Source organism: Jaculus jaculus, chromosome 6 (assembly GCF_020740685.1).
Source record: "Jaculus jaculus isolate mJacJac1 chromosome 6, mJacJac1.mat.Y.cur, whole genome shotgun sequence".
Lineage (NCBI taxonomy): Eukaryota > Metazoa > Chordata > Mammalia > Rodentia > Dipodidae > Jaculus > Jaculus jaculus.
The window spans coordinates 79240403-79265281 of NC_059107.1; the positions used below are offsets into that span (position 1 = coordinate 79240403).

General features: G+C 37.3%; 1 protein-coding gene across 1 annotated transcript in view; it reads right to left on the reverse strand.

The window, feature by feature from the left end:
* Positions 1 to 24879, reverse strand: part of Cpne8 (copine 8) — a 280561-nt gene that overhangs the window by 49557 nt on the left and 206125 nt on the right. The window contains exons 12-13 of the mRNA XM_004662179.2: positions 13273 to 13326; positions 11617 to 11678 (exon numbers count right to left, since the gene is read on the reverse strand). Of these exons, the coding sequence (XP_004662236.1) occupies positions 11617 to 11678; positions 13273 to 13326 (116 nt within the window). The remainder of the gene's footprint in view (positions 1 to 11616; positions 11679 to 13272; positions 13327 to 24879) is intronic.

The window sequence follows — 24879 nt, forward strand, 5'->3', positions numbered from 1 at the left end:
TGTTGGTAACTCTATAGTCAGCTTTTTTAGGAGTCTCCATATTGCTTTCCAAAGTGGTTATACCATCTTACATACCCACCAATATTGGATGAGGGTTCCTATTTCACCACATCCATACCAGCATTTGTTTGCATTTGATTTTTTGATGTTTGCTATCCTTATGGGGGTAAGGTGGAATCTCATAGCTGTTTTAATTTGCATTTACCTGATGATTAGGGATGATGAACATTTCCTTAAATGTGTGTTTGCCATTTGTATTTCTTCCTCTGTGAACTGCCTGTCCAGCTCTTTGCCCCATTTTGTGAGTGGGTTGTTTGACTTTTTATTGTTTAGGTTTTTGAGTTCTTTATAGATTCTAGAGAATAGGCCTTTTCCAGTTGGATATTCAGCAAATGTTTTATCCCATTCTGTGGGTAATTTATTGGCTCTGCTTATTGTATGTTTGCTTCACAAGATCCCATTGGTTGAGTGATTGTTTAAGATCCCAGGCTATTGGGGTTCTGTTCAGAAAGTCTTTTCCCATTCCTATACCATGGAATGTTCCTCCTAAATTTTCTTCCAGCAGTAGCCAAGTTTCTAGTCTTTGAGGTCTTTGATCCATTTGGACTTCATTGTTGTGCATAGTGAGATGTGTGGATCAAGTTTCTATTTCCCACATATGGTTATCCAGTTTGTCTAGGACCATGTGTTGAAGAAGCTGTCTTTTTATCCAGCCTATATTGTTAGGGCATTTGTCAAATAGGAAGTAGCTGTAGTCACTTGATTCTATTTCATTGGTCTACTGTCCTGTTTTTATGCCAGGACCATGCTGTTTTTATTATTATGGCTTTGTAATATAGCTTTAGATTAGGTATGGTGATACCTACAGAGGTATTTCTTTTGATGAAGATGTGCTTGGATATCTGAGGCCTTCTGCTTTTCCATATGAATTTTGAGATTAATGTTTCTATCTCTGTGAAGAACAATGTTGGGATTTTGATTGGAATTGCATTAAATCTGTAGATTGCCTTTGGTAGCATTTTCATCTTCACAATGTTAATTTTTCCTATCCAGGAGCATGGGAGGTCTTTCCATTTTCTTAAGTCCTCCTCAATTTCTTTTTTGAGTGTTTTTATGTTTTCATTGTATTGATCTTACACTTCCTTTGTTAATGTTATTCCAAGGTGTTTTATTATTTTTTTGTTGCTATTGAAAATAGAAGAATGTCACTTATTTCTTTCTCTGTATCTTTGTCATTTGCATATGGAAAGGCTACTGACTTCTGTACATTGATTTTGTATCCTGCTACTTTGCTGAAGGAGTTTATCACCTTTAAGTGCTTTGGAATGGAGTCTCTCACATCTCTTACATATAGAATCATATTGTCTGCAAATAGTGCTAGATTAAGTTCTTCCTTTCCAAATTGTATCCCTTTTATTTCTTTCTCTTGTCTTACTGCTTGAGCTAGGACTTCCAGTACTATATTGAAGAGCAGAGGTGAGAGTGGACACCCCTGTCTTGTTTCTGATCTCAATGGGAATTCCATCTATCTCCATTAAGTATTATTTGGGCTTTAAGAGCTTTGTATATAGCCTTTATTGTATTATGATATAAACCAACCATGCTTATTCTCTCCAATGTTTTGATCATGAAGTGATGTTGTATTTTTTGAAAGGCCTTTTCTGCATCTATTGAAATGATCATATGGTTTTTGCGTTTAGCCTTGTTTATATGGTGTATTACATTGACAGATTTCCGTATGTTGAACCATCCCCATGTTCCTGGGATGAAGCCTACTTAATCTAGGTGGATAATGGATTTGATGTGTTGTTGGATTCAGTTTGTGAGGATTTTGCTCAGGATCTTTGCATCTATGTTCATCAGGGAAATAGGTCGGTAGTTTTCTTTTTTTGTGGCATCTCTGCCTGGGTTTAGTATTAGGGTGATACTAGCTTCACAGAAGAGTTGTGGAGCTTTCCTTGATCTACAATTATGTAGCATAGTTTGAGAAAAACTGGTTTCAGTTCTTCCATGAAGGTTTGATAGAATTCAGCTGAGAAGCCATCTAGTCCTGGCCTCTTCTTTTTGCAGTTTTTCTATTATGTTTTCAGTCTTGTTTGGTTTGATAAGTTTGTTTAGGAGATTAATCTGCTCTGAGTTTAGCTTTGGTAGATGTTATGTGTCTAGTATTTATACATTTCCCCCATATTTCCCAGTTTTGTGGACTAGAGGCTTTTGAAGTAAGGCCTGATGATTCTCCCAACTTCCATTATGTCTGTTGTGATCTCTCCTTTTTCATTTTGTTAATCTAAAGTACCTCTTTTATTCACTTGGGCAAATTGGCCAGGCGTTTGTCAATCTTGTTTCAACTCTGTTTTTCATCAACTTTCTTAATTGTTTTGTCTGTGGAGCTGAACGCATCTGAGGTCAAGTGTGGGTGGGTTGGCAATCACGTGGGGGCAGGGCACAGTGGAGCAGAGCAGGTTCAAAGTTGGGTGGGGCGGGGCAGGGCAGAGCAAAGGGGTTCCCACTTGGGTGGGTGGGGCCTGGCCAAGCATGGTGGATCCTAATTCCTGGGTGTGGGGGGTTGTTGGGCTGAGGATGGTGGTTACAAAGTTACAGGGATTGGGGCTGAGGGTGGCAGGTCTGAAGTAGTGGGTGGAAGTGGGGCCAAGTGAAGCAGGTCTGAAGACAAGGGGTGCAGAGCAGAGCGGAGAGGGACCAAAGTCATTGGGGGGTGGGCAGAGTCCAGAGTGTCTGAGGACAAGCAGGCAAGAGGGGGTTGCAGGTGTGTGGAAAGGGCAATCCATGAAATTGCCAGGTCCTGTGGCACTGGGCGAACTACTGGCCTGTGTGTCCCCTTGCCTGCAGTTAGTGCGGGAATAGTCTGAGGCTGGGACTCTGACTAGGATGGCTGATTGGGGGATTATGGGACTGGCTGGTTACCTGAGTGGGTGAGAATCAGCTGATTCCCTTTATTGCCCCTCCACATCCTGCCCCTGGCAATTTATTAGAGATTGCTCTCCTCTAAAAGACCCAGTACCCCTTAATGCCTTGCCTCTCCTTCCCTGGTATTTTGGGTATAGTTAGGTGGATGCCATCTTGACCAGAAGTGTTCACAATTGTTACTTTTCTTTTAAATAAGTGACTAGAAATTTTCCCTATAAAAGTTCCTATATTTCAATGAAAGGTGTATTTAGCGGGAATGATTAACTTACTATTAGTAAGAAAAGATGTGTATCCTAACCACCCAATATAGTTTAAGAAACTGCCCAATACAAAACATACTGTCAATATCTGATTAAGTTAGTGGTACTTCTTATAATGAAGCATCTATGTAGTTTTTATTGATTTTCAAATGGATACCTCTGAAAAACATTACCTAAAGAACAACATAAGCTCACAATGAAAGCACAGTGCTAAATAATATGACTGGACATCTCTAGAATACCAAGTCTGCATCTTAAATACACAGAAATAGAATCAAATAATAAAACAAAGCTTAGGAGAGTCCTTTTAATACATGTAATTGTTTAATTCCTAAGTCTTAGTTCAGATGAGTTCAGTTGAGATATGAAAATATTTTTGTGAATATATTTATAAAAGGCAGGATGGCTTTATTTTTATTAGATTTATTCCCATTAAGTGCTGCAGGGTTTTGCACTCCACTGATTTGATAAATGCAAAACACTTCAATGATACAATAAGATGCTCTATAAGAAATTCTAAGCATGTATATTTGGTTTTCAAATAAGGTACTGGATTAGGAAAAATCCTTATAATTTGCCTAGTCTGGCAAAATATTCTTCCTAAGGCAGCATACTGAAAGCAATGCCATAAATTTTACAAAACCAAGCCAGACGTTTTATAGCATGATTGCAATTGCATTAAGTACTTTTACAGGAAAGTATCCTTGTGGAACTTGTTGATAAAGGCACTTAAACTGATGTTCATGTTGCCTTTAAAACATAGTATTTAGAAATCCTCACACAAGTTTTAATGAGCTTATAATACTTAGGTAGCTTTTTTCTCTCTCTCTTTCTCTGTCTGTAAAGTCTTTTTGGTTGTATATATAATCTTCACAAGCTTTAGATTCAGGAACAAGATTTTAGGTAGGATCTAATAGTATGCCTGAAATGAAAGGAATGTTGTGAAGTTACTTTCAAACTGAAATGATGTAAGAAAGTGATGTTTTACTGATTTTCTTAATTTGGGTTTCCCCCTGCTTTTCTAGAAAAAAAGTTAGCATTTATTGAAGGTTAAAAATTATATAGCATTTAGTGCTGGAGAGATGGCTTAGCAGTTAAGCACTTGCCTGTGAAGCCTAAGGACCCTGGTTCAAAGCTTGATTCCCCAGGACCCACGTTAGCCAGATGCACAGGGGAGTGCATGCATCTGGAGTTCGTTTGAAGTGGCTAGAGGCCCTGGCGCTCCCATTCTCTCTCTCTCTCTCTCTCTCTGCCTCTTTCTCTCTCTGTCTGTCGCTCTCAAGTAAATAAAAATGAACAACAAAAAATTATTAAAAAATTGCATAGCATTTAATCCTCACAGGTACTTTTTAAGATAGGCATCATTATTTCTACTCCCACTTTTCAAAAGTGAAAACATGCTATGTTGCTGAAAGAGGTACACCTAGCATTTGAGCTGTGCAGTTAAATTGCCTCACTGTTTCAACTATCAGCAAAACCTTTTGTGGACTTTTCACCATTTACTCATTCTAAAAATATTTTCTCAAAATTTTCCACATACAGTCACTACAATTCTGATCTCTCTGGATCCTGTCTCTCAGGATACTAAAAAACAAGCAGTTTGTACACCTAATTTTCCCTTTCTTCCAATTAGCTACAATGAATATACATGATGGGTTGAGGTAGTTTCTGGTAAGGCAACACAAAAGCATTTTTCAATAACTCAGGACCCTTGTTTCACCTATTTTTTTTTTTTTTTTTTAGTGATTGTTGTTCAAGGCAGAGAGGAAGGTCATGTATGACAAAGACTGAGAGAGGCAGAGTTTATAGGCTCATCCACTAAATTCTCACTGTTTAAAGTTTATCTGTTTAATCTGTTAATCTGTTTATGACATTGTACTTTCTCTAAGTGAGGAAAAAGTGAAAAGCCATGCTTAAATGGCTAATTAATCCATTTGTAGTGAATGACTTCTGTGTTTAGCCCATAAAATACTTCTGTGTTTCTTTCAAGAGACAAGTCATACAAATGGGACAATTAAAAGGAAACTAGCGGTTGATATTGTAGATATGTAAGTACAATGACTGTTATGGGGAGGTAATATGATGGAGAATGGAATTTCAAAGGAGAAAGTGTTGGGGTGAGGGAGGGAATTAACATGGGATATTTTTTTATAATCATGGAAAATGCTAATAAAAATTAAAAAAAAACAAAAAAAATAAAAAAATAAAAATAAAAGGAAACTAGCAAACACTATAGAAGCATCAGAAGGTCATGCTTCACTCACCTGGGCTAATGTTTGGATGACAGTTTAGGTTTTGTTCAAAGGAACTTTTAAGCTTCTAATACATTAAATATTCTAATAAAAGGTAAACAAGGTTTCTTACTGACATAATCCTAGTGGCTTAACAGTTACTAACAGAATTTGTAACCTATTTTTCCCATTTCATCTAGTAGGGGAAGAGATGTAGAAAACGTTAAAGATGATTGTTTTTTAGTCACAATATAGTGGAGTTTGAAAAGTGGAAAGGCACAAGTGATCAAAGGCCAAAAAAGGTAAAATTTGTTTTTCATTTCCTTTAAATACTTACAAGGAGATCTGCAATGGATATGGAAATAGATATTGTTTTAGAGGTGAATATGCTTCTTTCCTAAACAGTATTACTACTAACAGTAATGATAATAGAACATTGATGATGTCACCTGACTAAGCATTGTAGATTTCAAAACAATATATATTTTGACATGAATCTGACATTGCCCCATTTGTGAAAATCAAACTCTTCAGTGACATAATATAGAATAGTAAATTACTGAATAAACTTTTTATTTTTATTTATTTGAGATAGAAAGAGGCAGAGAGAGAGAGAGAGAGAGAGAGAGAGGGAGAGAGAGAGAGAGAGAATGGATGTGCCAGGGCTTCCAACCACTACAAACAAATTCCGGATGCATGGATCTGTCCCCTTGTGCATCTGGCTAACATAAGTCCTGGGAAATCAAGCCTCAAACCAGGGTCCTTAGGCTTCACAGGCAAGAGCTTAAATGCTAAACCATTTCTCCAGCCCTAAACTTTGTTTTATATTTTATTTATTTATTTGAGAGAGACAAGGAGAGATGCAGAAATAGGCAGGGAGAGAGAGAGAGAGAGAGAGAGAGAGAGAGAGAGAGAGAGAGACAGACAGAGAGAGAGAGAGAGACAGACAGAGAGAGAGAGAGAGACAGAGAATGGGTATGCCAGGGCCTCCAGCCACTGCAAATAAACTTCAGATGCATGCATCCCCTTGTGCATCTGACTTATGTGGGTCCTGATCCTGGGTAGTTGAACCTGGGTCCTTTGGCTTTGCAGGCAAACGCCTTAACCGCTAAGCCATTCCTCCAGCCCTGAATAAACTTTTTAATGGGATAATTATGTCAGTCTTTTAAGATCTGAAATTATTTCAATAAGTAAAGCAAAATATTGTGAGAAATAAATGTACAGATGTAACTAGAGATGAAGATTTTCCAAAGTCAGCAATTTGGTAGAGACCAATGTCCACAAACAGAGCTCCTTTTGGATATTACTCTTCCATTTAGAAAATAATTTTTCCTTTACCTAAAGTTATAGAATGCATCCTATTCTACACAAAAAGTAATGCTTAAACAAAATGGGAAAAAGTCTGAAAATTACTATTTGCATAAAAATTGATCTTGGTTAAATGCAGCTCTCTTAACTGCTCACCTGAATCCATAAACAGGTCTACTGCAGCTAAACTTAGCACTTTAGGAAGTAAGACAATGAATCAAAAGTAACAAGTGACAGCATGATTGTACAATCAAGTAAAGTTATATTTCCATGCAAAATCTATGTCAATAAAGCCGGCAGGAATGCAAACATAGATTACCTACTAAGAATTAGTTCTTACAGGAAATTACTTGGAAGGGGAAAACATTAAAAGACCATGAAAAGAATTTTGTCAAGCATGTAAATTTGTTCATTCTTAATTCTGTATAATTTCTCCTTAGATTGTAGTAGGTAGACAGTAATAAGCCTGGAGGTCATCAGAGGAGGGCCACTGCCTTTCAGTCTGCCTCCCTGGTATGAAAGGGAGGAGGATGGAGCCTGTCAATTGCTTAGCTGGCCAACAGACCACCCTTCAGCTACAGATATGCTAAAGATGTAGAAGTAATACTTATGCCCCTAGAGTAACACAGAACTATGCCCCAGAAGTGCCTCCTTTGGCACAGTTGCTCACAGACCTCACAAAGCCTGCCTGCTTTCTCTGAGCTCTAACTAAAATTACGGAACATTTCCTTTTCTTCATTTCATTCTCTTCATCAGATATTGGCCGAGATATTCTTAAGCATGCTTGCACTAACACTTTGGGACTTTTCCACACTTTTATCAGTAAATATTGTTTGTCTTATTCATGCCTCATTGTCTATGTGCCTCATTTTCTATGGCTGTGAGACAAAGAATATGATGGGACAAGAATTTGAAAAACCTGGATTCTTGGGAAAGTGAATGACAAAATTTTTAAACAATTATTTATTATTATTATTATTATTATTTTTTGCAGTGTGAGAGACAGACAAAGAATGGGTGTATCTTGGTCTCTTGCTGCTGCAAATGAACTCCAGATGTATGCACCACTTTGTGTACCTGGCTTTATGTGAGTACTGGGGAATTGAATCTGGGCCTGCAGGCTTTGGAAGCAAGTGTCTAAGAATTTAGCAATCTCTCTAGCTGTCAATTATTATTTTTGTGAAAAAGTACAAGAAGAGAAATGAAATTTTAAAGTGCAACTCAAGAACTTTTATAAGTTTAATTATAACTTTCAACTATTTTTAAATTTATTATGTGGTCCACATTTGCCTCCTGTTCAGCTCCCTCTCTCCAACTCAAGGCTCCTAACACATTCAATCTAAGAAAAGTCACTTACAAAATTATGTTTGACGGCAAAGTGAATTCAAGAAACTCCAACTCACTTGATTCATATTTCTTATCATGTTATTTTACCCTTTGAGGAGAGCTGAAACTTTTATCAAATAAATTCAACACAATCATAACCCAATACTCTACAGACTAGAAAAGTTCTGAGGAATACAAACATGAGTTGATACTGCTACAAATTAGAAACAAGTGGCTTTTTCCTGGGACTTAATCAGGGACTGGCCCATGGAGACATGGATATCACCATAACTATCTGGGCAAGAATAGAACTTTCATCCAATTCCTTATCCAAGATAACCAAAGGCAACAACTCCTTAGCAACAGCAACAGCTTTACTTTTCTTCCTCAGTTTCATGGGATTAACTGTGGGTAGGCCCTTTTTGAGTCAGTGTTTCTCTTGGGTCCACAAGCCAAACAGGTTTCTCCCTACACACCTAAGTCTGGTGATGAGGCTCATTCTAACTGTATGTCTGATTCACAGAAAAGGGCCTGAAACGTGTGCAAATTCTTTCTTCTTTCCTGGAAAGAAACCTTTCTCTTCTTGAGGGAGATTTTTTTCAGGTCTCCCCTGAGTAGAGGGGAAATTTCTTTTTGCTTGGGTACTTTTGTTTTCTCTCATCTTAATTCTCCCCAAGATAAATCTCACAATTTATCCTTTTGTGTCTGAGTTCTCAGCTGTTTGGTAATGAGGACAAGAACTGGATACCTGAGAGCTGATGCTATGGGAACTTTAATCCCATAGAGCTCACTCCCACATCGGTGTCACAGTTGTGTTTCAATGTACACTACAAATGTATTACTGGGCAACAAAATGACGCACAAATATCAGTAACAAATGCTGGTTGTTATTTTAGTTAAACTTGAACAATGACTATGAGTACTTAAAAAGTGAACTTAATTCAGTAATCTTTAATTTTTTTAATTAATTATTTATTTATTTGAGAGTCACAGACAGATAGAGAGAGGAGAGGCAGAGAGATAGGTAGAGAATGGGTGCGCCAGGACCTCCAGCCACTGCAAACAACTCCAGATGCATGTGCCCCCTTGTGCATCTGGCTTATGTGGGTCCTGGCAGGGGGGGGGGTGAACCTCGAACTGGTGTCCTTAGGCTTCACAGGTAAGTGCTTAACCGCTAAGCCATCTCTCCAGCTCTCAGTAATCTTTTCTTCAATTGCACTTGAAATATTATACTTAATTTGAACCATGGTGAAGCATCTTGTGAAATCAGGAACCTTGTATGACCTCCAGTATGTTCTTTCTTTTATTGCTTTTCCTTAGTGTCATAAAATTACAAAAGTTAAGATCAGATGAGCTCACTCTAGAAAAATCTCTAGATGTGTGCTAACTAGGTATCAAGATCAACGTGTAAATACTAGAAAAATTTAGAAAAGTGTTGAAGGTATTTCCAACTTTAAGGAATGCAGCTCCAAGTTACTTTCACGTGCTGTCTTCAGTTGAAAATTGCCAGATTTTTATGATGGAGTTACAAGATGAGTGAAAAGACGGAAAAGGAATCTTGCAAACTGTAGTTTCAAAGACAGAGCTGATGCAATGCAGGCTTTTACAAAGACATGAAACTGACTAAGAAATTAAACAGGGCAGATTCTTATATATTCAGGAAATTTGCAATTAAAACAATGGGTAACTATTCAGTAACAGTGTTCGGTAAACATATAGAGGGGAGACATTTCTAAGCAATGGCTCAAAACATGAAATACTATGATACAGGGTTTTACATTGTAGCCTTGTTCTTCATTTGAAAACCATGATGGCCTAAAGTGTGCACCAACAGGACATGCTTCAAAACTAAGTCATCTATATTTAATAAACATAATATACAATGCAGAGTAATATGCCTGTCCAAGTGCTATAAAAATAGTGATGTGTGTTAGTTTCTTAACAAGGTTTCTAACAAGTTTCCTAAACAAGGAAGAATATACATAATTATGAAATGATATTCAATAGTGATTATACCTAGGATGAATAAACTATGGGAAATTGCAATTCTCTATCTATCTATCTATCTATCTATCTATCTATCTATCTATCATCTATCTATCTATCTATCCAACTGTATAAGCTTTCCTTTCTACCAGTTCACTATTTATCTCTGTAAGATAAAATGGAAAATATACTGATTTTAAAAGTTGGGAATCATAGTACCTATTTATGTAATACCTGATAATAATTGCTAATAAAATAAAACAGTATGTGGTTTCAGTAAAAATTATGAAGCATACTAAAGGCCACTGGAATATTAACATGTCCAGCATACTTTTTTTAGACAACAAAGACTAGAACTCTGTGTTAGAAGATGTCAGGAAAAATATCTGATGTTACTTAAAAGAGTTAATAGCAAATATTGAAACTATATATAATTAAGTCTCAACTCCTACAGTGAGTTCTTTTTTGAAGTGAGTGTAATTAGATATATTACTATTCTGAAATTTTGGTTAACAAAGTAATGATTTTAATATGCTTTTAAATCATTTAAGTGCATTTGTTCTTTGAAATTTGATCTTTCTTAGTTTAAGGCAGAAAGTCTGAAAAGATTATAGTGTTTAAAGTGAATTAAAAATATGTAGTGCTAGGCAAACCTGTTCTCTGTCCAAGCACTTGGGAGGTTAAGGCAGTAGGATTATGAATTACAGCCTACCTTAGACTGCATATTAAGAAAAAATATTTAGAAAAATCTGGCAAAAATCAAAAATCAATCATTGAAATATTTCAGTGGATTTTGAAGACGTTTGTAGGTATAAAACTGCAAAGTGATTTTAAATTTGGTGTTGTCCATTTCAAGGTGATACGATTTGTTGTTTTCATATTAAAGGTTTATTATAAAAAGAAATGAATACAAAACTATCATTTCTTATTTTTTTCTATGAGCTGAGAGCAAGGAAATGACTGTTCACTACTAATTTAATCAGAATTTTATGATGAATTACTTTCTTCTAATATTCTGAAGTCAGCCCATAGATGTAAATCAAGCCTTAAAGCTTTTCTCCTATTTTAAAAGTATTAAAAATAAAATATAAAAATTATATGTGTTAAGCAAAGGAAAATATTCTGTCAGGTGTAGTGGGGCATGTCTATACTCTTAGAACTAGAGAGGATGAAGCAGAGGGATATTGAGTTCAAGACAAGTCTGGGTAACATAGCAAGTTCTAGTAGTCAGAGAGACACAGAAGACCCTGCCAACCAACTCACCAAACAAATAAAGATTTTATTTTATAAAATACTGAATAACAGTATGCATAAAATCTTTATAAATATTAATGATATAAAATGTTTTTGTATGGTTTAGAGATGTTATTATAGGAATCAAAAGTAGTAGCATGTGAAGTTTCTATTTTCTGCTTGAAATATAAGTAACATTAAATTATTTAAAGATGACCATCAGTTGCCTAGATGTCTAATGGCAGTTTAGATGAGACTGGGTGCATGCAGGGTGGTATGGCCATAGATACTATGCCCATTCAAAGAAATGTTCAATGATGAAAAAGTTACAGAAGATGACTTACCCTCCTTTAATGTAGTCCAGAAATGAAACTTCTGTTTCTACTAAGAAAGATAGTAAAGTTACCTAAAAAAAAGAAACACAATTTCTAACTATTAGTGAGAAAATTTCCTAAAACTTTAAATAATCACGACAGTCACTTTTCCTTATCAAAATATGCTAGACCTACTTGTTTGCACATTTAAAAGTATTAGGAGGAAAGGGACCGAAAATAATAAATAAGCAATGCCTTTGTTTGACCAGCTGTCATCCTCTGAAGAACATCCTAAAAATTATCTTTGAGGACACCATGCTAGTTCTAATTTTAGATGAAAGTCAGTTGAAAAATAGTTCAAATTAAAGGGCTGGAGAAGATTGCTTAGTGGTTAAGCGCTTGCCTGTGAAGCCTAAGGACCCCGGTTCGAGGCTTGGTTCCCCAGGTCCCACGTTAGCCAGATGCACAAGGGGGTGCACGCGTCTGGAGTTCGTTTGCAGAGGCTAGAAGCCCTGGTGCGCCCGTTCTCTCTCTCCCCCTCTATCTGTCTTTCTCTCTGTGTCTGTAGTTCTCAAATAAATAAATAAATAAAAGAATAGTTCAAATTAAAAACCTAGAATCACTAAGCTAAGCTGTGTAAGAAATAGGCATATTTGTCATGTATTCTAATAAGGCCATTTTGAATGTCATTATTTTTTAAAATTTTTTGTTGTTATTTTTATTTATTTATTTGAGAGTGACAGAGAGAGGAAGAGGCAAATAGAAAGAGAGAGAGAGAATGGGCACGCCAGGGCTTCCAGCCACAGCAAATGAACTCCAGACCAGTGCGCCCCCTTGTGCATCTGGCTAACGTGGGTCCTGGGGAGTCGAGCCTCGAACCAGAGTCCTTAGGCTTCACAGGCAAGCACTTAACCCCTAAGCCCTGGATATCATTACTAATAAAAATCTTTGAAAGAAAAGATAGACTTTGCTTCTTCCAAGGAACATTATTATAGGTAAAAATCTTTTAGGATTTTGTTTGAAATAGGATGACACTGATTTTTTACTATTTTTACTATTTTCAAATACTTTCATCCTTGCCCTCTCTTGTACTGATTTGCTATAGCATTTCTATAGAATTGTGAGTGTTAGCACCCTGTGAATAAGTAAATTCACATCCAGTAGGATATAAGATGAGTCCTAGGAGTTAAATATGATCTGTAAAGGGTATAGCAGTTAATGGGCTGGAGAGACTGCTCAGTGGTTCAAGGCACTTGTGTACAAAGCCTGCCAGCCTGGGTTTTATTCACAGCATCCACAAAAAGCCAGATGCAAAATGGCACATGTGTCTGGAATGGTAATAGACACTGGGGAACCAATACATCCATGCAGATAGACAAATAAGTACAATTTATAAAGAGAGTGCAGCATGTTTTCCTCTCATGTAAGCTTGTTCATATATGTCTGATTCACTCCCTCCATGGCATTACAACTCCATGAAAGCCAGCAGGAAGCCATGCCACTGATCTCTCATGAGGAATTCTCTATTACAATCATTCCTCAGGAAGTTAATATCTACCCTGTTCTTTTGTATTAAGATACTAAATGAAATAAATCCCACTTTTAGCTCACTTTAGTTTTCTTCAAAATAGTACACAGTTTATTCATTAACTTTAATCCTTAATAATAAGATTAAGTAAAACTTACTGTTCCTGAATTAATATATTTTTTCTTTTTTCCTTTCTTTTTGGGATTCACCACCTTGAAAACCAAATAAAAATTAAAACATTAAGCTTTGTACTGCTTTCAAAAACATATTTAAACTTACTATTTTCACTTATATACTTAATCACTGACATGCACCTTTACTATGAACCCTCAACTGTTATTTGATGAAAGTTCTCTACAAAAATTTCTAATGACCACCTTTTAAAACAGTGTTTAGAAAATAGTATAATTTCATTTACTTTATGTGTTGATGGCATATAATCATGTATACCTTTTTTATTTGAAAGAGACCTTTAAGATCCAAGTACCCAAACAATAATAATTGCTTTGTAGAAAAATCATTGAGACATGATTATACACACCTGTAATCCCAACTCTTGGAAGGATGAGGTAGGAGGATTATGAATATGAGGCCAGCGTGAGCTGAACAGCAACACCCTGTCAGAAACGGGGGAGGGGTGAGAAAGAGAAAAAGAGGAGGGGAGGGAAGGAAGAAGGAAAGGAAAGAGAAAGCAGAAAGGCAGAGGACAGAAATCGCAGCTTGCTAAAGGAAAGTATATCTGAGACATAAGTATTATTTAAGTTACTAACACAAAAATTGACCCAGTGTGTGAATGTTTAAGCTATATATCAACCCAAGTATTATTTTAAAATACTAGTAATTTCACCAGATACCTGCTGCTACTTAATAATTGGTAACAGAATGTATTTTAACATGCATTGAAATTTTTGACTCTTTGTTCCATAAGGAAAAAAGACACTGTACAAGACAATGAGAGTTACCGCTTATATGAGATGAGAAAGAACTGTCAATCTGACAAATTATGCAAGTGCCTTAAGACAGGATCTTATAGCACATTTCAAACCAAAATACGGGAAAGAATTTAACAAGCCAAAAGGGGAAAATGATTTATACCTAAGTATTACCTGAATTAAGATTTATTAATTTAAATTAGAGCTCAAATAAAACAAAACAAACAACTATAACATTCTAGAAGAAACAAAAAAAATTGGCCTGGATTAGCTGAAGTACAGTGAACATACAAAAAGAGAGACAAAAAAAGGTGAATTGAATTGTTGGGCCTTGAAAGGCCTGGGTGTGAGGCCTGGTGGAACTTCCTGAGCCTAGCTAAAGTTTGGCAATCTGCCTCTGGCCAGCAAGGTCTCAGCAAGATGCCTAATGACTTCTGGCCTGCTACTTCCACTTAGGAGTTGGAATTCCCACCTGTGCACACGCTTGGAAGCAATCATTTCAATAGTCGCAGTTTACTATTGGCCCTTACCTCTCCCCCCATCCTAAAATCTCTACCCTTGTTCTCAACATTATATAGGCAGCTGCCTGTAACAATAAAGCGAGTTCCTGCTTTGACAAGACTCCTGACTCAGTGTGGTTTTTCTCTGGTGACTAGGAGAGGTTATGAGTCATCCGACACTCGTCCTCCTCAACCCTTTGGGAGGAACCAGCGGGCCTGGTCCCTCCTCGGCACTACCCGCCAGGGGAGTCCGGCATCTGGCACCTAACATGGGGCTCTGGGAACCTGGAAGACTGTGAGAAGCATTCATTTAGGAGGTCAATCAGTGTGTGGGTGAGCGTACCTTCATAAGTTATGAGGCAGTCTTCATATTTAATGTGCTAAACTTTGCTTCTATAACCTGTACTTGCTTGTCAACATCTCTTCGTTCTCTTTCTCTTTCCTTTCACTTTTGGTTTGCTGGCAAGCTGCATCTGCGGCTTTTGTATTTCTGAATGGGTCATATGCCCCTAGTGGACACACTGTGTGCCTTTTGACCTTTAGGCTTGTGCTTCTCTCTCTCTCTGCTTGGGCCTGTGAAGGCAGGCCAGCTTTTTCTGCCATTATGGAACTTCCCCTGGATCTGTAAGCTTCAATAAATATCCCTTCCTCTGTAACTGTGCTTGATCTGGAAGTTCATCTCAGTAAACCTGAAGCTGTCTGATACAGAATTTGGTACCAAGGAGTGGACTGAGATGAACCTGACCATGTGGATGTTGATCTTTTGGAACCTTTGATTTGAAGGAATAAGCATGGACTTGGTGCTTACAACTAAAGGTTTCTTCTGGAGTGGTAAGCCAAATTTTATGGACTATTCTGATGAGAATCTGAGAATGCTAAGTGCAGACAGCATTGAACTTCGAGGCTTGGCTTATGAGCTTTCTAAGGGGAAGGAAAGACTGCAGAGGACTTTGTTAGAATTGGGCTACAGGCATAAGGGCTGGCTGCGTCCTGCTGCCCAGGCCCAGAGAGTTTAATCAAGGTTAAATTTATAATGGACTGATGTGCGTATGTAGGAAAGAATTTTCAGGCTAAGCCTAAATGCCATGATTAAAGTTAGAGATTTTTCAACTGTTTACAGACTCTTAAGGATACTCTAAAAGTTTTGTATAGGGACATAGTCTTAATCTAAATTCATCTCACATTAGACACAGGTGATGCCTATGGTAGGTGGGTCACAAAGTCATTAAGTATAGATGTAACTGGAGGTTTAACCAGGTTAAACATAGACAAGAGTCTATCACCTTGTGTTTTGCAAATGGGTAAATTTGCTATGTAAAAACAAACAACTTCAGAATAGGATAAAAAATGTCAGGATGCTTATCTCTCTGCTCTGTAATTTCATTTTGCTCTTGCTTTCCAACATATGCTACTTAAATACATGGAAAGCTGGACTTAAAAAAAAAAAAAACGGATAAAACCCCCTTATCTCAAACTCCATACAAGTTTAAGCCATGTGTACCCCAGACTCTGACTAGAGACAAAATGGCCAATTGTCTCTGACAAAGAAAAAAAAAAGTACATATAACTGTGGTTCTCTTTAGTTCTTCTCTTTTAAACACTTAAAGTTTACATCTGTTAGATGAAATTTCTCACTAGACAAAATGTTAAATAGGTCAACTGAATCATGGTATTTGACCAGGTTACAAGCTCCTTATATAAGATAAGCATCAGACTTACCTAATGTATATATCAGGGGAAGGGCCCCTTCATTAAAACATTTAATTGGATTAAATCTAATGTTTACGTGATGCCAAGGTTTTAATAAGTGGAAAAATTGAGTCTTATGATAAGACCTCACTCATTAACAGGTCACTGATGTTAATTTGTTATGATTTAAGGGTTATAAAACTGGCTTTAAGACTCTCTCAGTAAAGTAAATTAGGTTCCTCTTTTCTTTTTTTGGTTTATTTATTTATTTATTTATTTGAGAGCGACAGAGAGAGAGAGAGAGAGAGAGAGAGAGAGAGAGAATGGGCGCCCCAGGGCCTCCAGCCACTGCAGACGAATTCCAGATGCCTGCGCCCCCTTGTGCATCTGGCTAACGTGGGTCCTGGGGAATTGAGCCTCGAACCAGGGTCCTTAGGCTTTGCAGGCAAGCACTTAACCGCTAAAACATCTCTCCAGCCCTAGGTTCCTCTTTTCATCAAGGTTTTAACTATTCTTGAGATAAAGACTCACATAGAAGTGGTTATTTTCCAAAGGTGAAGTACTCATACCTAAAGACATTGTAACTTTAAAGGTAGCTTCTGTCTTATTTATGCTAATTCTATTGAATGGTCATAACTAGGTTTAATCACTTAGGTATAAGTGATTTAATTTCAGTAATGATAGCTTTTATCTTCCTGGGATATATTAAGCTTACTTAAACTTTATCAAGTTTACGTCATGGGTAAAACATAAAATTGCTTTATGTTAATAAGTTTCTGTGGTACATAAAATCAATAACTATCAAGCTTAAGCCAAAATTATGGGTTGTCAAATAATGTTTTTTTCTTTCAAAAAGATTTATCAAGGGTTATATTAAAATTTAGCTAGCTGTTTTGGTTTAAAAAATTATTAAACTCTATGGTTCTGTTTACAATGTTCTCTGGGTAATTTGTACCAACAGAGGTATCTAAACTAATCAGAGATGTTTTCAAACACAGGTGCTAAAAATTTCGAGGTTAAATGAGTTAATCTATAAATTAATTGGTACTGTTTTCAAGACTGATGACAGGTTCTGCCAGTGTTTAAAAATGTTAAATATTTAAAATATAAGATGTTTATAAATATTAGATATTTAAAACATGAGATATGTCTACTTTCTATACCTCATATATAAGGCTTATACTACCATAGTACAACTAAAATTTTAAAAATAGGATAATCAGACTCTCAAGTCTCAATTACAAAAACAAAAGGGGGAATCCTTACCCCCACATGACCAACTAAAAAAGGCATTATTTACCCTAAATATTTAAAATTTTTCTAAAGAAGATAAATAATTATCCCCTCTCTAAAAACATTGGTCCTCATACAGTTCTATCTGGGTAAGATGGAGGGACCCATTGACTGGGGCCTGGAGAGGACCAGATCCACTCCTCACAGCAGGTAGAGGGTTTAAATGTGTCTTCCCTCAAGATGAAAACAGAGCCATTTGGGTACCAGTGAGAGACCTAAAATATTTGTCCCAACAAGGAGACACTGACAATCACTTCTCCAGGGAGTGTCCCACTCCTGTGGACTGTTTCTAAAATGGTCTTCACCCTGCTCTGGCTTTGCCTCTGATCTGGGCCTCCCTGGCTGCTTGCAGTACCGTTGCCCATAAGACCTTAAAAAATTGCTCAGCCACCTTCCCCATCCAGCTTTTCCCAGTGTTTCCTCTGGAACTTGCATTTGGGCCCCGTCTTCCCCTAATAATTCCAGTATAGATGTGGCAAACATCCATCCTTCCTTCTGTACTTTAAACACAACTGAGCCCAGTGCTCAGCACTGCCCGCCTTCTGGAATGGTTTATGTTTGTGGAGGTGGGATGGCCTATGACTTTCTGCCCACCAATTGGATGGGCCTTTGTGCCCCAGCTACCTTAATCCCAGATGTAGATATCATTTCTGGAAATGAGGCCCTTCCTATGCCCTCTTTTGATTATATCAGAGGGAGACCTATCTCCAAAACAGCTAGATTCCCTGGCTGAGGTAGTCCTACAAAACAGGAGGGGACTAGACCTACTAATGGCCAAAAAGGGAGGCATATGCTTATTTTTACAGGAATAATGCTGCTTTTACACCAATAAATCAGGAATCATCCAGGACAAGATTAAGAGGCTCCAGGAAGACTTGGAGAGGAAGTGGTGGGACCTCCAGGACAACCCACTGTGGATGGGCTTACTTCTTACCCTACCTCCTCCCTCTACTTGGACCTCTTCTTCTCCTTTCCCTTATTCTCACTGTCAGGCCTTGTGTAATTAACAAAATTATATAATTCATTCACCAGTGGCTAGAGGCAATAAAAATCACAGCCTGGCAACTCAGGAATTAAGTTCCTCAGATGACCCACTGCCACCTCCTCTGCCCTCCATGTGACCAATGACAGGTAAGATCTCAAACTGACTGAGACAACCTAAGACAGGCCATGGAGTGGGTTCTCAGCGAGCAAGACACATAGTACCTAGTGACGGGTCAGATCCCCAGAGAGGAACAACCTAAGACAGGGACCATGGTGACTAATGCTCTTACAAAACAGGTGTGGTGGTGGGTTTGAGATTTCAATCTAAAGATATGCAAAGTGTGTCTAACTGGAGTTCTTGAAGTGTGCTGTGCTATGTGGCTTCTGACTTGTGCTTCTCTCTTTCTGCTAGGTCCTGTGAAAGTAAGCCAGCTTCTTCTGCCATTATGGAACTTCCCCTGGATCCACAGGCGTCAATAAATCCCTTCCTCCATAATTGTGCCTGGTCTGGAAGTTTATCTCAGTGAACACGAAGCTGTCTACTACAGAAGTTGGTACCGAGGACTGGGCTGAGATGAACCTGACCATGTGGTATTGATCTTTTGGAACCTTTGTTTTAGAGGAATAGGCATGGACTTGGTGTTTGCAAATGAAGATGCCTTTTGGAGTGGTAAGCCAAGTTTGATGGACTATACCGATGACAGTTTGAGAACACTAAGTGCAGATAGTATTGAACTTCTAGGCTTGGCTTATGAGCTTTCAAAGGTAAGGAAAGACTGCAGAGGACTTTGTTGGAACTGGGCTACTGGCATTAAGAGCTGGCTGTGTTCTGCTGCCCAGGTCCAGAGAGTTTGATCAAGGTTAAATTTGTAATGGACTGATGTGCTTGGCTAAAGATAATTGCACTGAGAGACTTAAGATTTTTATGCTGGAAAATCTCAAGCAAATTAAAATTACAGGCAGGGAGACTGGTGTTAGGTTACTGAACCTGCTATTGTGAAATGCATTAGCAATCTTAAGGAAGATGGCCCATTTGCTTTACGTTAAAACAATGGAAAGAATGCCTAAGGAAAGACTATCATAGAAATGCAAACTCTTTTAGAAAGAGTTGACTGGAGAAGGAATCTACTTTTCAAGGTTATGTTGTATTTCATCTGTGAATTATGAATATAGCTGTGTCCTGCATACTTGGTATTAATTTTGGAAGCATGAAAATGTGAAGAGTGATCATGAAATGCACACAGTTCCAGGAGCCGCTGCTGAGATGAGGCATGAGGTGAGGACTAATTTCCTGATAGGCTGAAAGAGCCTTTGGAAGATGGACCATGGTTTGCATGAAGACCTGAAGATGTTTTGGATGCACCAGGATTTGCAAGGGCTACCATACAGCATGTTGTTGGCCTAAGATGGAAGTGTTCCTTGGCTACTATGCCCAGCTGGAAGGTCGGAATTTGAAAATCTGGAGACTGTCTCTAGGTATATTGAACTTGAACTGCAGAAATTTGTTGTTTGATGGTGATTGAATTTTTGTTGTTTTATTCTCTTCTTGCTATGCATTATACAAGTTGAAAATGTTTATTCTGTGCTTTATAAGTTGACAGTATTTAACTTGTTTGATTTTACAGGACTTACTATTTTAAATTGGTTGACTGTGGAGACTTTTGAAATTTAACTATTTAACTGAGTAGAATTTACAATGTGTGATGGTTATAAATCTTGTGGGGACCAGGAGTGGAATGTGGTAGTTTGAATAGGTGGCCTCCAATATACTCAGTGTTTTATTAGTTTGTAGTTTATATCTGCAGCCACCTGGCTGGAGGCACGTCACTGGGTGGATCTTAAATTGTGGTAGTGGGTTGGAGATTTCAATCTAAAGGTATGCAAAGTGTGCCTAACTGGAGTTCTTGAAGTGTGCTGTGCTGTGTGGCTTCTGACTTGTGCTTTTCTCTCTCTGCTTGGTTCTGTGAAAGCATGCCAACTTCTGCCATTATGAAAATTCACCTGGATCTGTAAGCTTAATAAATCCCTTCCTCCATAATTGTTCCTGGTATGTAAGTTCATCTCAGTGAATCTGAAGCTGTTTGCTACACTACCCAAGAAACAATAAACGTTAAATGAGGATTATGGCTGACGCTGACTCACAAGAAAAATTTAGAACACAGAATAAACTGAACTAGGTAGAAAAGATAAAATGTCAATTGACTTACCTATTCATTCAACATATTGTTTTTATACTTGTTTATTTATTTACTTATTATTTTTGGAGGCAAGCCCAGCAGACTGGCCTCTTTTTGAGAGAAAGACAGAGAGAGAGAGGAAGAGGGAGAGAATTGGTATGCACGGGTTTCCAGCCACCACAATCAAACTCCAGATGCATGCATCCTTGTGTACATGTGCAACATTATGTGCTTGCATAAACTTGTGTGTGTGGCCTGGAGAGTCAAACATGGACTATCATAGAAATGCAAACTCTTTTAGAAAACTCTTTTAGAGTCAAACATGGATCCTTAGACTTTGCAGGCAAGCACCTTCACTACTAAGTCATCTCTCTAGCCCCAACATAATCTTTATATTACATGTTTCAGAAAATACAGGCTGAGCATATTTTACAGGAAAAAACATGCAACAATGCAGTAAACATGTTGGCCACTATTACAAACATGACATATTTCTCATATCAAGTAAATGGATCAGTGACACTGTGCATAGAAAAGGTTGTTTGGTAAGAGAAGTTAGGTTTGATCTTGAGGTTTCAAGAGTCATGTAGTTTGTCAAAGCATACTAAGTTATGTGTGGGAAATTAATGGATAACTTGAATTCAATAAAAATTAAAAATAAAAATTTTTAATAATCATCTTTCACCATATTTCTAGCTGAAGTCATCCATCTAGCATTCATCATTTTGTTTGGAATAAAAGCTCTTTTCCTGAATTTTAAAGGTAAAACCTCAAACTGTTTGTATGTTTTAAATAGTTCCTATTAAGCTCTTAATCTATAATTTCCTCTAGTCACAAAGAAATTATCTCAATTTATGTAATGTTGTGGTTAAATTACTATCTAATAGCTTATGACAAGTTCAAACAATATTGAAACATGTTATGATACTAATAAACAAATATAATATTTATGGCTTATAAAACAACTAAAATGAAGTAGTGAAGTACTTTTGGAATGGTGGAGTAAGAACCCCAGAAAATTAGCTCTTCAAGAAATTCAATAAGAGGTGAAGAGATAGCTTTGCAGTTAAAGTGCTTGCCTGTGAATCCTAAGTACTCAGGTTCAATTACCCAGTACTCATATACACCAGATACACAATGTGGCACAGATGTCTGGAGTTCATTTAAAGTGACTAGAAGTCCTGGTGCATTCATTCTCTCTATATATCTGCCTTCTTCTCTTTCTCTCAAATAAATCAATAAAATATTATTTAAAAAGAAATGCAAAGAGAACATCTTCAAAAATATTAAAATCCAAACTTCTGAAGAATATGGAAAACCTACACAATTTTGAGGATAGTAACTTAAAAAAAAGGTTGAGTATAATTTTGTAGAATTTTAATTACCCTTATTTAATATCATTGTGTCATTGTAGCACTGAAAACAAGTCAGCCTTATACCTACACCCACAGTAACTGAGAAAAATAAAATCTAAAAGCCTCTGAAAGGGACTAACTGGCTATGGGGTTCATCAGAAGGCATCAGTCACAAAGAATTATCCTTAATTGACTTATGTGAAAGCTTCCAGAAATGCCCATAAACCAAGGTTTGATTTGTCTTTATTTGACCCGACTCAAAGCTTACTTAGTGGGAAAAGTTTTCTCTCTGGTCTTATTGAAAATAGTGGCAATTACTTAGCACCATGGATATCTTCAGAAACGATGCAGAGATAGGAGTAAGTAAAAGTCTGATGCAGAAAACAAAAAGGAAGATACAGGTAATGAGATGTCTTTAGAGGGTTTAAGAAAGCTCAAGATGGATATGGTGACAAACTTGTAATCCTAGTTCTCAAAGGGCTGAGGTAGAAGGATCACCATGAGATTAAGGCCAACTTGAATCTACACAGATGCTCACATGTCCAACAAGCATTTGGAATTACTGATAACCAGGCTTCTGACTGACCCCAAGTTTCTGTTCAAAGAACAGTGAAATACAGCAGCATGTTACACTGCTGCAGTGTGTAATAAGTGTCTCCATGTACACAAAGTTGCTTAGTTAATCAACTGAACACTTAGCTTGTCAAACAAAGATGTCAGGGAGGAGGATTGCAGTGAGTCTGAAACCACCCTGAGACTACACAGTGGTTTCTAGGTCAGCCTGGGCTAGAGTGAGACCCTACTTAAAAAAAATGGGGAACCCAAGTTTGATTCCTTAGGGACCATGTAAGCCAGATGCACAAGGTGGCGCATGCATCTGGAGATTGTTTGCAGTAGATGTCACACCCATTCTCTCCCCATTCTCTATCTGCTTCTTTCTCTCTTTCTCAAATAATTAAACAAATGAATAACTAAAATATTTTTAAAAGGTTATATAAGGAAACTCAAAGTGGTTGATATCTGATGGGCTGTTTAAGAACATATAGTTAACACCCCATAAGTATAAGAATTTTTAAAAATTTTTAATAGTTATTTATTTATTAGAGACAGAGGGATGGGGGAGGGAGAAGGAGGGAGAGAATGAGTGCACCAGGTTTTCTAGTCACTGCAAATGAACTCCAGATGCATGTGCCATGATGTACATCTGGCTAACATGGGACCTGCAGAATCAAACCTGGGTCCTTAGGCTTTGCAGGCAAGTGCCTTAACCACTAAGCCATCTCTCCAACACAAGAGGAATTTGTATGCATGGCATTCTTTCTCAGGCTTGATGTTAGATAGAGAAAATAGGCACATGTTTATGAATTTATGTTATATGATATCACTTCTCATACAGAGTCATAATATCCTTTCTATGAACGATCCAAACAGAAAAGATTCATTTATTGCTCCATTTTCATGTGTGAGACTAGCTTTCTTGGGCTAAATTTAGCCCCTCTATGTGTTTATAGTCTGGTTAGTACACTACTATTGAGGCACAAATCAAGCAACAGCAGAAGTATTTTATGTTTGTATTAGGGATTTCACACTGAAAATTTTATCCATATCTGTATACACTGGAGGGATGCAGAATACAGAACATGCAATACAGAGAAGACTTAAATTTTTATTTGGTAAATGAATGATGTATGAATGAGACATAGCAATTTCAGCCCAGGAAGAAGGTATAAGGAGATTCTTCCATTCTTGAAAGAAATAAAATTCAGTGTCACCCTGGCAGGAAAACTTATGTTCGCTAAATACTGAGATACTCTCTTGTTACCCACATATGTTAAATTTAAAGTTGTAGGGAATATACAAATTCCAATGACCCAGAGTTAACATTGGTATGCATGGCATTTTTCTTCAGGCTTGAGGTTATATAGAATAAATAGGCAATGAAGGTTGGAGAGATGGCTTAGTGGTTAAGGTACTTGCCTGGGAAGCGCAAGGACCCATGTTAAACTCTCCAGGTCCCACATAAGCCCGATGCACAAGATGAGGCAAGTGTGTAAGGTTGCACATGCACATAAGGTAGCACACATATCTGGAGTTCGAGTGTAGTGGCTAGAGGCCCTGGTGCACCAATTCTCTCTCTCTCTCTCTCTATCTTGCATAAAAATGGCCACTGTGCTGGGCTTACCTCAAAAAAAAAAAAAAAGAAAGAAAGAAAGAAAGAAAACAGACATCCACACGTTTATGAATTTATCTTATATGATAAATATAAATTAAATATCTTAGAAGGATGCTAAGCAAGGACCTGGTAAGATGTTTTATGGTAGAAATAAATGTGAGTTCATTATTGTGCACATTACCCTGGCATTCCTTTCAGTGGCTACCTGAACAAGAGTGATGGTGCTCAGGCATACTATGTGGATTTTAGCTCTGATCCCACCATGCTGATATTAGCAAAAGGCACAGGAAGAAGATGTTGGTAGGAAAGCAAAGAACAGAGAGCAAGGCTTAAGAAAAAATGAACTTACATGCATATTTAATTTGTAAAAACTTTCCTGGGCAGGAATTAAAAGCTAAGAGTAAAGGCACCATACGATTTGGAGAGCAAGAACAAAACAGAACCAAATACAATCATTTACTAAGATAAATCACTTTAAATCATACCACTTAATCAAAGAAATTGGTAAGATAATATAATCCAATCTAATGAATAAATCAGAAAGTCAGAATAAGACATTTAAAGATTTGTTTTATACACACACATATATAAATACACACACACACACACACACACACATATATAACATTTGATTATATTTTTTAAATTTCTAAACTTTTACA